General features: G+C 39.9%; 1 protein-coding gene across 1 annotated transcript; it reads right to left on the bottom strand.

Moving 5' to 3' along the window:
- Positions 1 to 509: 509 nt before the first annotated feature.
- ddx49 (DEAD (Asp-Glu-Ala-Asp) box polypeptide 49) lies at positions 510 to 11,650 on the bottom strand. Its single transcript, XM_036140995.1, has 13 exons — positions 11,395 to 11,650; positions 9,970 to 10,093; positions 8,658 to 8,743; positions 7,816 to 7,937; positions 7,474 to 7,661; positions 6,024 to 6,164; positions 5,786 to 5,861; positions 4,734 to 4,810; positions 4,525 to 4,622; positions 4,019 to 4,093; positions 3,593 to 3,681; positions 3,359 to 3,430; positions 510 to 916 (listed from the first exon to the last, which is right to left on the bottom strand). The coding sequence occupies exons 1-13, from the start codon at positions 11,507 to 11,509 to the stop codon at positions 755 to 757; spliced, it is 1,425 nt and encodes a 474-aa protein (XP_035996888.1). The 5' UTR covers positions 11,510 to 11,650; the 3' UTR covers positions 510 to 754.
- Positions 11,651 to 12,488: the final 838 nt, after the last annotated feature.

The following is a 12,488-nucleotide window of genomic DNA, read 5'->3' as shown; positions in this document are numbered from 1 at the left end:
CGTGTGAACCTGTAACCTTTTTTTTTGCTTTGGTTAAATCCGTTGCTGCTGTGTGCATCATGATCAGTTTGGGTGTTTTTTGGGCCCATTTTACTAAAAAAAAAAAATCTGTCTTTTGTAGCAAACACACGAGGCAGAAGCGGTTTCCTTTTTTTTTTTTTTTTTTTTTTCGCCTGGACGTTTGGACCCTCCTGGAAATGTCCGAGGGATTGTAGTTTGTCTTTTTTTTTTTTTTTTTTAAAGCAACACTTTCTGAACATAGAATGTAGTCCTCACCTGCTTCTCACGTCTGCAGACATGTGACAATCTCGTTCCAGGTAGATGATTAGGAGTTTGATTTGTTGACATTATCCGGCTCTCATTTGTGCTGTAAGTTATTTTAACCTGTCCCACCTAAGGCCTAACATGTTGATAGCTTTAAAGCAAAACGCCGCCCTAATATCGTTTCCGTAGTATTTCCACCATCTGAGCAGCGGCGAAGGGTTTGAAACGCGCTGTGATTATTATTATTTTTTTTTAGAAGTGATTCGGTAGATTGGTTCAAACATCTGCATCCAGTCTGAGTAGTTCAGTTCAGAGATTGACTTCATTGTGATGTAAATAACGTTCGTTGCAGTGCTGTTTCATCACAAGACGGTGGTTCCCTCCTTAAACTGAATCAATAAAAGGTGGTCTGTTTGAGCTTCGATCACATGACATTTATTTGCACCAGATATTGTACAGAAATAAAGCTTATAAAGACACCAGGCAGCTTTTACGACGTGCTCAACTCTGCCTTTTTGTTCCTGGTCTGGTTCTTCTTCGTCTGTCTGTGTTTCTGTCTCTGAATGCTCTCCTGGATGTTCTGTTTAAACTTCTTCTTCTGGTCCCTGATCTTCTGCAGCTCCGCCTTCCTCTTGGCCTCCAGGTCGGGGTCCTGAAACGGCAGCAAAGGTCACTTTAACACTTGCTTTAGCGTCGCTTCAGCTTCTGACCAGACTTGCTGAACCAGAGAAAACTTTTAAAATGAAGTCCTCTAACTAATCACAGGTTTACTGTAATAAATTCAGAGCAATAAGCTCATTGATTGGAGATATTTCAAGTATCTAAAAGTTTTGATGATATCTAAAACATTTACAGAAATGTCATAAGACACCCTCCACAAGGAAGGCAAGCCCAAAACTAATTCAAACATGTTAATTAGAAAAGTTGAGAGGACAGAAAACGTAACAGGACTGAAATCCAGAGTTTGGGGAAAATGCAGTCCTTACTTTAAACCACTCCTGAGGAGGTGTTACAAATGTTTTGTCTGAGCTTTAAATGTCTTAGATAAAAGTTGAACTTTATTTTCAAATCAAGATCCCAGTAAGGAGGGGCTAGATCGAAGAGGCACAGGAATTTAAGTTGTTTTTGTAAGTTCCAGTGTGTTATTTCCCCTGCTGGTTCAACATTTTATCAAGTCTAAAGGCAGCTCTATCAGGAAGTTGTAGAGCACTTCCTGCTTCCCTCTGTTGACAAGCTACGGACTTCATCTTCCAGCAGGATTTGGTACCGAGCCAAACGGCCAAAGGAACCATAAGCTGGTTCTCTGTTGCTGTGCTTGATTGGCCAGACCCGAACCTCATTGAGGATCTATGGAGTGTCGTCAGGAGGAAGATGAGCTGAAGGCCGCTATCAAAGCAAGCTGGGCTTCCAGTGGCCCTCAGCAGAACCACAGGCTGTCGCCTCTATGCCACATCGATGCAATAATTCATGCTGTCCAGTACAGAGACATGATTCAGTCCGCCGACTTTTCTGTTTTTATTATTAGATCATTTTTCACTCATCTTTAAAAAGTCAAACATTTTAGGTTATATTTCACATTAAACTATATTAGCATCAACAAAAAAAGTCTTGAATGTGTGTTACGTTCTTTACTATATGATCGAAATAAATTAATTTCTGTGATACTGTATGTTTCGGACTATAAATCACACCTTTTCATAGTTTGACCGATCTTGCAACTTGTATATACAACTTAAAAGGTATACTATGCAACCGGGGTTGATTTTCCAGCGAGGCTCCCCCCAGAGGGCGAAAGTAAAAGTGCACTGTCGTAAAGATGCTCAGCTGTTCTGGTTTCTCCGTCAAGCCAGGCGCGGTTGTTTTGAGCTTAGCAGACAGGCGAACGCAACGAAAAGTGGAAAAAACGGCGGTACAAACAATGACTAACACAGTGAAGGTATGAACATCAAGCTTCCCGCAGCGCTATCTTGGCGAGGCGGCGCCAAGCCGCGCCCGCCTCGCCACTTTTATTATTATTTTTATTTATTTATTTTTTTTATAAGCCGCCTCGCTGCGGTAGCGTCTCGCCAACATAAAAAAAAAAAATAATAATAATAATAATAAAACTCGATACGCTTGCATGTTCATTTGACGTTAACACGCGGTTCTTTGTTGTTGCTTTCGCGCGTGCATATAGTGAATGGCAGGGCAAAAACACATGGAGTTCTCGCAGTAAAGCGAGACTTCTGTGTGTGCGGGCTGTGAGCTCTTGCAATTGCAAGTGCGGTATTTCCCCCACAGACCCCCAGTGCGGCCGAGAAAACCTTTGTTCGACCTGAAATGACTCATTTAATCATCCAAAACGGTATGGAACACATTAATTAACTGAAAAATGTTGCATAGTATGCCTTTAAATGGTAATTGATATTAACCACCATGAACCATGGAGTAAAAATTACCGTCTATAGCCACAAGAGGGCTCACTAGGCTTGTGAAAGCTATCCTGCACCACTTAAAAGTGAATTGAAACATTAATTTATAGATAAATGAATGTTTCAGTCTGCATATGCACGATAGAATCCTGTTACTGGGCTGTTTGTGAAGCTAATAACAGCTAGTGCTAGTTTACAGGTCAGTAGTCTGGGCGGTTGATAACTTTGCTGATATACATGAGCTTTATGTAGCTCTGAAACATCCGTGTCGTACTGTTAGCTTATTACGTAGCACTGTATGCTATGCTCATGGTCTAATTTAGGTGTAATTTTGATAACTTTCCCCGTAACAGCCCATTACGCTGAAATGTGCTGGATAAAACTTAACTGGCTGAAGTTGCTAATTCACCCCATTCATCCTCCCAGGTATGCTTCATGTTATTCAGCCGGTTGTCGATGCAGATGTGTAATTTAATAAATTAGCAGACCAGATTAAATGTCAGTTTTTAGTCTTGGGTTGTGAAATAAATGTGTATAGACTGGTGGGACTTATGTTTTCTTTTTTTCCTCTTTATGATGCACTTTTTGAATGTTGCGACTTATACTCCAGGAAATACGGTATTTTAATTTCCTGAGATGCACCCGCCAAATGTTTTAGCTGGTAAACAGAACTTTGCTCTCACCTTTCCCTCCAGGATCAGCTGCTTCCTCTTGTTAATCTCCTTTTTCTCATCAAAGTCTGTCGATTCAAGTCTCTGGAACACAATTTGAATAGAAATCAGTTTATCCTGTTGACATCATGGTTTGTTACGAAGCAGGAACCAGAGAATGGTTTCTTTTGGAACCAGCCTCCTCAGATAACCTACATCAACTAGCTACAGGATCCTTAAATACTGGATATAAAGAGAAGTTCATACTATTTCACACTTGCGGCGGGTCACGTTCACTTGTGTGAGGATCTTCAAGACTTCTTTCTCCTCCATGGGATACTCTTTCAGCTTCGTTTCTGTGGGGGGTAAAAGGTTGACATCAAGCCCAGTGAAAGCACCTCCAACAGGTCTAATATGTTTTTGGCATAAAAAATTTACCTGAAATATAATATCCTACCAAATACTCGATTTAGGCACTAAGATGAAAAAAAAAACTACTTAATGTCCAATTACATTAAATCCAATCTGGGATGATGCTGACCTCTCATGTAACACGATGGTGGCACCATCATGCTGCGGGATGCTAATATTCAATTCAATTTAATCCAGTTCCTATAAATACAACCCAATCAAAACCTGTGGGTCCACAGGATTTATCCATCTAAGGAAGCTCAGCTTGTTGCACCGACTCACTAGTCTGCTCCTCGATCGAATGGACCAGGTGGATGTCGTACTGCGTCACCAGCGTGATGGACACTCCGTTTCTCCCTGCAGATAAAAAAAAACACGTTATTCAAAAATTGCGTTTATTCATCGGGTTCATCCAAAAGCCTGAACTGACCAGCGTTCTGCATTTGTGTAAATCACCCAACAGGCTGCACACTGCAAAAACAGATCTAAAAATAAGTAAAATGTTCTTAAAGTTAGTGTATATGTCCTTGATTTGAGCAGGTAAATAAGATTATTTGCCAATGGAATGAGTATTTTGACCCCTAATATAAGATAATTAGACATCCTGCACTTGAAATAAGATGGAGATGAGTTGTTCCTATTTTAAGTGCAAAAATCTTATTCCATTGGCAAATTACCTTATTTACCTGCTCAAATCAAGGACAAATGCATTAATTTTAAGAACATTTTGCTTATTTTAAGTTCCGTTTTTGCAGTGCAGTGCAGAGCCCCCCCGCCCCCAGTACTACCTGCTCTCGCCGTTCTCCCGACTCTGTGGATGTAGTTCTTGGGAAGCCCTGGAGTGTTGTGGTTAATGACAACCTGGACGGTTGGAATATCCAAACCCCTGGGGGAGAAAAAATAAATTAATTAAAAAGTCACAACAAGCAGCGGAGCATCAGACTAACCCTCATACCACTCTTTAAAATGTGAATCCTGAAGTGTGTGTAGAATTTACCTGGCAGCTACATCCGTTGCAATCAGGATTTTATAGACGCTGGCTTTGAACTTGGCAAGGTTGGCGAATCGTTGTTTCTGGAGAAAGTAGAGGGCGGTCATTAACGTATTAATTAATACTGTATATTCTTCAGTGATGGCATCAAGGCGTTGATTGTATCTCAAACACTTTATCTACTGGTTGTGCTGTTCTTTTTACATCTCTCTTTGCAGGTGAAGAAGCAGACTGAGGATGTATCGTCCTCTCTCTTTCTCTCCCTTTTAGTTCCCCCTCTCCTCTACCTTCTTGTTTCAGTGTCCATAAGTGTTGCACCGATGCCATTTTTTGGCCCCGATACCGATACCCGATACCTGGCTGTGCAGTATTGGCCGATACCGATACCATCTGTTTGAAATGGATGTGTTTGTATATATGAAGAACTGCATACAACTTAGGGTAGTAGAACTTTTTATTGCCTACCTGGAATGGGTGACAATAGTCGAATAAACTTTTGGCTCTAAAAAGGCCAAAATAGTGCAACATTGGTGAAATTATAACATGTATAATAGTAGTGCAACAGTAAGACAGTAAAATGACATTAATAATTGAATAATCTCTTTTAAACCCTGAGTTTTGGCTCTCAAATGTCAATAGTGCAACTTTCATGAACTTATATAACATGTATAATATTAGTCGGGAGAGAGAAGGCTGCGTTCAAGTGACATACAAACATCAAAATGGTATCGTGCCCTATTTGTTGGTACAAATCGATACCGATACTGATACCACCATTTTAGTGCTGGATCGGAGCCCCGTCCTATACTGTTATCGGTACAACACTAGTGTCCATATAACATGAAATATTCATTCTCTGGTTTTAATCTGCTCTGGTTTCCACGTCATCAGCAGGTCCTTTCCTTACACTTAGAATACTTTCCCGTTAAAACATAACCGAGCAGAAGCTGCAGACTTCTGTGCTGTTTCCATCGGTTCCGGTCGGTGTCGATAACACGGAACATTTCCAGCTAAAGAATGACGTTTCTAACCAAATCGGCGGTTCTGATTCGTCTCACCTGTTTCATCATGGAGTGCAGAGAGATGGTAGGAAAGTTAAACGCCTGCAGCATCATCGTCAGAATCTGGCAGTTCCTGAAAATGTCATTTATATTTATTTTCTTTACATGCACTCGATACATTCAGGCTTCTTTGATATACGCGTCAATAAATGCTAAACACTAAATTATCCAGACAGCAGAGAATCATGAACTTTTCATGAACTAATCGATAGAAACATTTGGCCGGGCTCCTTACTTGCAGGTGTTGGTGAAGATGATGATGGACCAGTCGTCATGCTGGTCTGTGAACGTCTGGATCAGCTGGACCAAGTAAGCGTCCTTCACCTTCTCTGGCGTGAGGATGTACCTCTGGTCCAGCTCCTCCACCGTCCGCGTTCTGACAACAACAACAACAACAACAACAACAAGATTATTAACAAGCATCGCTGTGAACGCTGCTGGGAGGCCAGAGTGTACGAAAAAATACATTTTTATTTCACAATTTTCTCTCACATTTAGGTTCACAACTTCTTTTTAAATTCAAATTTAGTTCAAAAGTCATAATTAATGCAACACAAGTATACAAACATCAAAGTATTTAACAGCATTTTGTGTGAAAGATACACAACTGTAATGTGGAAGGTAAATAATGCAAACCTTTATTTTCCACTGATAAAAATCTAAAAGGTTTGGATTTAACTCTCCTGATTCTAAACTTTGTAAAACCATTTTCCCCATCACATTAAGCTTTTGGTGGTATTTTCTTTAAAATTCTACTCAGAAGCGTGATTTTCCAAGTTTAAGTGTTTAAAACATGTTTTTACGTCAATGTCCGCTGAACTGAGAATTTCGTCTGATAAAGTTGGAGCCAAGCAAGTCGCCTTGAGTTCACTATTCAACATGGCCTCAATACAATTATGAGTGAAATGAAGGCTGCAATAATACAAAAAAAATAAAAATAAATCAAACCAGAGGAACTGGAAGGAGGAGTAAAATATAAATCTGTGAACACTTCTTCTGTTTAAACACTTTATCGTTACAGATAATTATCTCCAATTCAAAGAGTGATTCCAGCTACTTTTCCAACTTGCGGCTGGAGCACACTAATCAGGACATCGTTTTTTTTTTATATCCCAGCTCCTGGATCTGAATGCATCACAACTTCACTGCCATCACACCGCCCACACCATGAAACATGGAGGTGGCAGTATCATGGTCTGGAAATGCTTTTCTTCAGCGGGGGTAAAGGGTAGATGGAGAGAGCAAAATACAGCAACTAAAAAGCTGGCAGCTAATCTCCCCGAACGCACAGCCACAATGGTGAAGCACGGTGATGGCAGCCTCATGGTGTGGGAGTTAAATACAGGCCAATCTTGGAAGGGTGCAAAAAGCATCACCATCAGCCTAGTGGCCTAGTCAAAGTCCAGATTGCTTTCAAGCAATCTATATAGAAGAATGGGACCAATTTCAGTCTCTAGATGCAAAACCTGTGACTGCAGATAAATAAAATAAACTGTAATTTGAAGCTGCAATGTGAAAAGAAACTTATAAAACCTTATATTTAAATAAAAAAGCTCCCAGATTCCTCCCTGGAAAGGTTTTCTTTTCACAAGGAACAGGGTTCAGGCTGGAGGATGTTGCTGAAATCTAACAGCTTTAAACGGCTGGAAGAATCTGTGAAGACGGAAACGGTCGGGTTTGCTCACTCCGATGTGCTCTCCCAGAAGAAAGGCTGGTTCATGGCGATGCTCTTCAGCTCCTGCAGGGTGTCGGTGAGCGTGGCGCTGAACAGCAGCGTCTGACGTTTGGCCGGTAAGACGCTGAGGATCACCTCCAGGTCTTTGGTGAAGTCGGTGCAGCCCTGCTCCAGGAGCCTGTCGGCTTCGTCCAAAATCTTGGAAAAATATTTACAACAAAATAAAAAAAGTCACAGGATAGTCGGCAGAAACAACAGTTTCATAAAACTGTAACTTTATAGCTATGTGTTTCTGACAGTTTGAAGTAAAATGTTTTTTGTTCCATCAGTGATAAAATATCTACTTTCTCACCAAGAACTTGATCTTGCTCATGGTGAAGGTGTTGGAGCTGCGGATGTGATCGGCCAACCGACCCGGCGTTGCGACGACAACGTGAGGCTGTTTGGACAACTCTGAGGCCTGGCTCACCATGTCTGCCCACGTCACAACACAGAGAGAGGGAGACAGTCAGGGCGAACATCATACAGAGCGATGTAGGGCTGGGTATCATCCAGGATGAGCCGATACGATACGATTCTAAATACATAGCTCAGCTTGATTTGACTCCAATATCGATATTTATTACTTTTAAATTTAATGCTTAAAGTCAACCAATCAACAAAACCAACCAAATATTATATTTAAGTTCAATTTATTGAACATTGATATATTAACAGGAAAATAAAGTGCATTTGCTTCAATGCATTTAACGTTTCACAGAAACCAAAAATTTGCCCAAACGTCTGATTTCAGGGACAAAGGCGCTTCTAAAATCCTGTCGGCCATTCTGCAAATTCGTCTCACTTGCACTTCCTCGCTGTGAACGGTAACGGTGCACTGTGATAACGCCCCCTAGGGGTTGGGAGGTATATTGACATTGAAAGCCAGAATATCGATATTAATCTTTGTATTGATTTTTTTATGCACAGCCCTGGAGCGATGTCTTCGGTAGGAGAGACGTTTACTTGAAATGTGGCTTAAAGCAAGAACTAGCGTGTGTGCAAGCTTTAAAAATCTACAAAAGAGAAATTAAACTGAAAACAAGCACAGTTTTCCACTTTAATTTGCACACAGGATGGGATTAATTTGCACACAGAGGGAGTCGAGGCATAAGCCCTGAAGCCGGTTCTGTCGGCGACGCTGCAGACAGTTACCCATTCCACCGACGACGATGCAGTCTCTCAGACCCAGAGGCTTCCCCAGAACTCTGAACTGCTCTGCAATCTGATAGGCCAGTTCCCTGCATTAAATCACATGACAAAAAAGTAAATAAAATAGAGAATAGAAGGAAATTCCATTGCTTTAAATACATGCATATCACATTTTAACAGGAGCATTTTGTTAAGGTTATGAAATCTCAGGGTGTAAAAAGCCTGAATATGCAACATAACCTCTGAGAGCCAAACTTTCTGTATAAAGGTGAAAAATATTTGACCACTGGCAGAAGTAACATCACTGCTGCAGAGCTGCAAAGCTCCTTCAGTGACACACTGCTGCATCCTAGATGCACAAAGGAGCGTTATCGCAGATCCTTCCTCCCAGCAGCTGTTAGACTTCATTGTAATGTTGTTACATTATGTGTTAAAGTGTCTGTTTATGAATAAAAAAAAAAAATTCTGTGCGGCTAACCAGCTGACTTTGTTTATATTAAATACAGCTGGTTTGATGTCAGCTATTCAGCCGACTGAGGAGTCACTTTTACCCCATTATTTCAGAGTCTAGGTTGTCCAATATATCTGTCCAATATATTGATAGATCTCTTTCAAAAAACCCAGAAAGACTCTTTTGTGTAATATTGGCCATAAGGGTGTTAAATGTGATATTATAACAACCCCTGCTCCAAACAACTCAATAGGTTGTTTACATTTCTGCTCTTTTTGCTGTTTCTTTATTGTTGTAAATAGTCTTTTGTTGTGTTTATGAATAAATACAAATGAGGGTTTTTGTAGATTTTTAAAGTCATCCTACTCAGTTGCACAGTTCTTTTCTGAGTGTAATATTTTTATAAATAACTGTCGTATTTTTTTTATGAAGGTAAATTTACCTGTACTGTACATCCTCTTCTTTTTTTTTTACTTTGTGTTTATATGCACGGTTCACTTTGCTGCTGGTACACCTGAATTTTCCCCCTGTGGAACAGTAAAGGATATTTCTATTCTACTCTTATTTTTTATGGGGTTTTCTCATCTTCAAATGAGGATCCCCCCCCCCTTTTTTTTAATATTTAAATTCCTATTCAATGTTTATTTTTGTTTCTCAGTGATTTACTCAGAGTAAAATGTCTATTAAAAAAATCTTTGGGTTTTCATTTTCAACACATTCATAACTGACGTTCATATGTTGGTAAAACGCAGACTCTGAACAGGTTATGTTGCGTATTCAGGCTTCTTACAGCCTGAGATTTCATGGCCCTAACAAAAAGCTCCTGTTAAAATGAGCTCCTGATGTTTGTCTGTGGTTTCTGACCTGGTAGGAGTGAGCACCAGGCAGAAGATGCCGTACGGCTCCTCTGACAGCTTCTGCAGCACGGGCAACACGAAGGCCGCCGTCTTCCCACTCCCAGTCTTGGCGCAGCCCATGCAGTCACGCCCTGAGCGAAGAAACACACGTCAGTCTTCTGAATACATGTATTAAACAACCGTGATGATCACAAGTATTCTGTTTTAAACTTTAAAGGAGCTATAAGTAACACTGACACCTTGTGGCTTAAATCGGTACAACAGCTTGCCAATCACAACACACTAACATGCCGTTTTTAAACTGTGCGTTGCTGTTGTGAATTTTTACTTCCACAGGACCGGTATATGATGTGTTCTGTTCTACTGCTGGTCTGATTCTTTTACTGGCTTCCATGTTTGCAGGCTGCTGCTGAGAAAAACGTGACTAAGACATTGTTGATGGAAAGGAGCGATTGTTTATAGGGAGTGTTACTTCCATCCTGGGTGATAAATGAGAATGATTTAGGTTGATTTTACAGTAAATATCTTACTTATAGCTCCTTTAAAACAGACAAAAAACAAGAATACACATATGCAAGAGAAAAAAATAAGAAAAAGCTGCCCTCTGTGTCACATAAAACATCACTGAAATACAGGATAAAAATTGTCTATCAAATGTGTAGTAAAATAAGAAATTCACTATTAATAGAAGAAGCCATAATATAAAATGTGGTGAACTGCAAGTTTGCCATACACCGTGCAAGCACACCGCAAACAAGTGGAAGAAAGTGCTCTAAGCACCTGAGACCAAAATATAACTCTCTGGCCTACATGCAAAACACTATGTGAAAAAATAACAGTCTAAAAACACCAGTACTAAGACGAAATATGGGGAAAACATCATGCTGTGGGCCCGCTTTCCTTCAGCAGGGACAAGGAAGATGGATGAACTAAACACAGAACGCTTTAAAGAGGTCCAGCTTTTTGCATGATTCAACCAAAATATATATCAAGAGCTACAACAGAGTGGCCCAGTCAAAGACCACACCTAAATCTGTGGCGGAATTTAAAACTCACGTTCATAGATGCGCTCTATCCAATCTGACCGACCATAATCTACTTTGCAAAGAAAAAGTGGGCAAAAGTTTTGTTCTCCAATTGTCCAAAAAGGGGTTATTATGAAGAAAAAGATTCAGCTGTAAATGCACGCCACACTTTTCAGACTCATCATTTTCTTCCTACTCTGTGTTGGTCTCTAAAACGCAACAAAACACATTGACTGGACGTTTTGGGAAAGCATGTGGATGAAGGTTCAGAGTTAACACGTTTTTAATTCATATACCTTTATTTCTTTGTTTACTTTAAGTCACAAGTACACAAATCGAGCAGGAATTTACGTGGGCTGCCGGTTAAACGCAGCATCTATCCTTCGGCTAAAGAGAACAGCTGTTACCTTGGAGGATGGCCGGGATGCAGTGCTCCTGAACCGGGGTGGGTTTGTTGATTCCCAGCTGTTTGCACTGCTTCACCAGCCAGTCTGACAGGCCCACACACGACAGGTCGTCCATGTTCTGACTACAGGAAAACAAAAAGAGACCAAATAAACGTTTCTGGAGGCTCGCTGAAGCTCAAATACGCCTAACTCTGCGTTAAATCACACATCCTCGTGTTTGTTGTACAGCCGCCATGATGTTGCGTAAGAACGTGACGCCATGCGGAAGCAGTTGGGACTCTTCGGTGCCCCCTGCTGGTCAAGTTAAAAATAGCTCAAGATTTTCACTACGCTGAAGGTTTTATTTGTTAGGTGTCTTTGTTAGACTGCTGCTTTAAAACAAACAAACAAAAATCATCAAATGGAAAAGAAAAAGACTACACTTGCTTTCTCAAAATATTATTTCAGATTTTTGTTTATTTAATTGTCCAGGGTGACTTGAAAAGTGAGTTTTTATTGTTACAGGTTAATTTTCTAATACAGATGAATCATTATTTCTATCCTTATTTATTTCCATGGATTTTAAAGTCATTTTTTGTTGTTACGAAAGCCTATATGAAGGCGGTTTAGTTTCCAACACCACATATGCATATTTGAAATATTACAATGATATGCCTTCTTTAAAATAAACATATATATATATATATATATATATATATATATATATATATATATATATATATATACATACATACATACATACATACATACATACATACATACATACATACATACAAAGAATAAAGGCCAGTAGGTGGCGACAATGCTTTATTTAAAAAGCAGAGGTGGTGTTTTATTTTTAGACTTCTAAAACTAATAGACTTAAAAAGAAAAGAGAAAAAGGGTTTCTGTAGATTACAGTAGCTACAGCCATGGAGAAAAAATAGGTAAATCCATGATTTTTATTCTTATTTTTTTTTTTTTAGAATGGCCAGTTACTGCCTAAATAAACACTTGAAACAGTTTTAACAGCTCTACAAGAGCAGAGACGTTAGCAGTTTGCTGGTTTTGGAACCAGTGGGTGTGTTTGAAGACAATGTCAGGATGGAAAGACA

This window comes from Fundulus heteroclitus, chromosome 9 (assembly GCF_011125445.2).
Source record: "Fundulus heteroclitus isolate FHET01 chromosome 9, MU-UCD_Fhet_4.1, whole genome shotgun sequence".
In the NCBI taxonomy this organism is placed as follows: Eukaryota; Metazoa; Chordata; class Actinopteri; order Cyprinodontiformes; family Fundulidae; genus Fundulus; species Fundulus heteroclitus.
Note: the sequence above shows the minus strand (reverse complement) of the source record. Positions and strands in the feature narration are given on the sequence as shown.

Excerpts from the sequence above, each read along its gene's own strand:
- ddx49 (XM_036140995.1), bottom strand. The coding sequence starts at position 11,509 with ATGGACGACCTGTCGTGTGTGGGCCTGTCAGACTGGCTGGTGAAGCAG. Across the intron at positions 6,165-7,473 it reads TTCTGGGAGAGCACATCGGA|AACGCGGACGGTGGAGGAGC; the intron begins GTGAGCAAACCC and ends TGTTGTTGTCAG. Across the intron at positions 3,431-3,592 it reads CCCGCCGCAAGTGTGAAATA|AGACTTGAATCGACAGACTT; the intron begins GTATGAACTTCT and ends ATTGTGTTCCAG.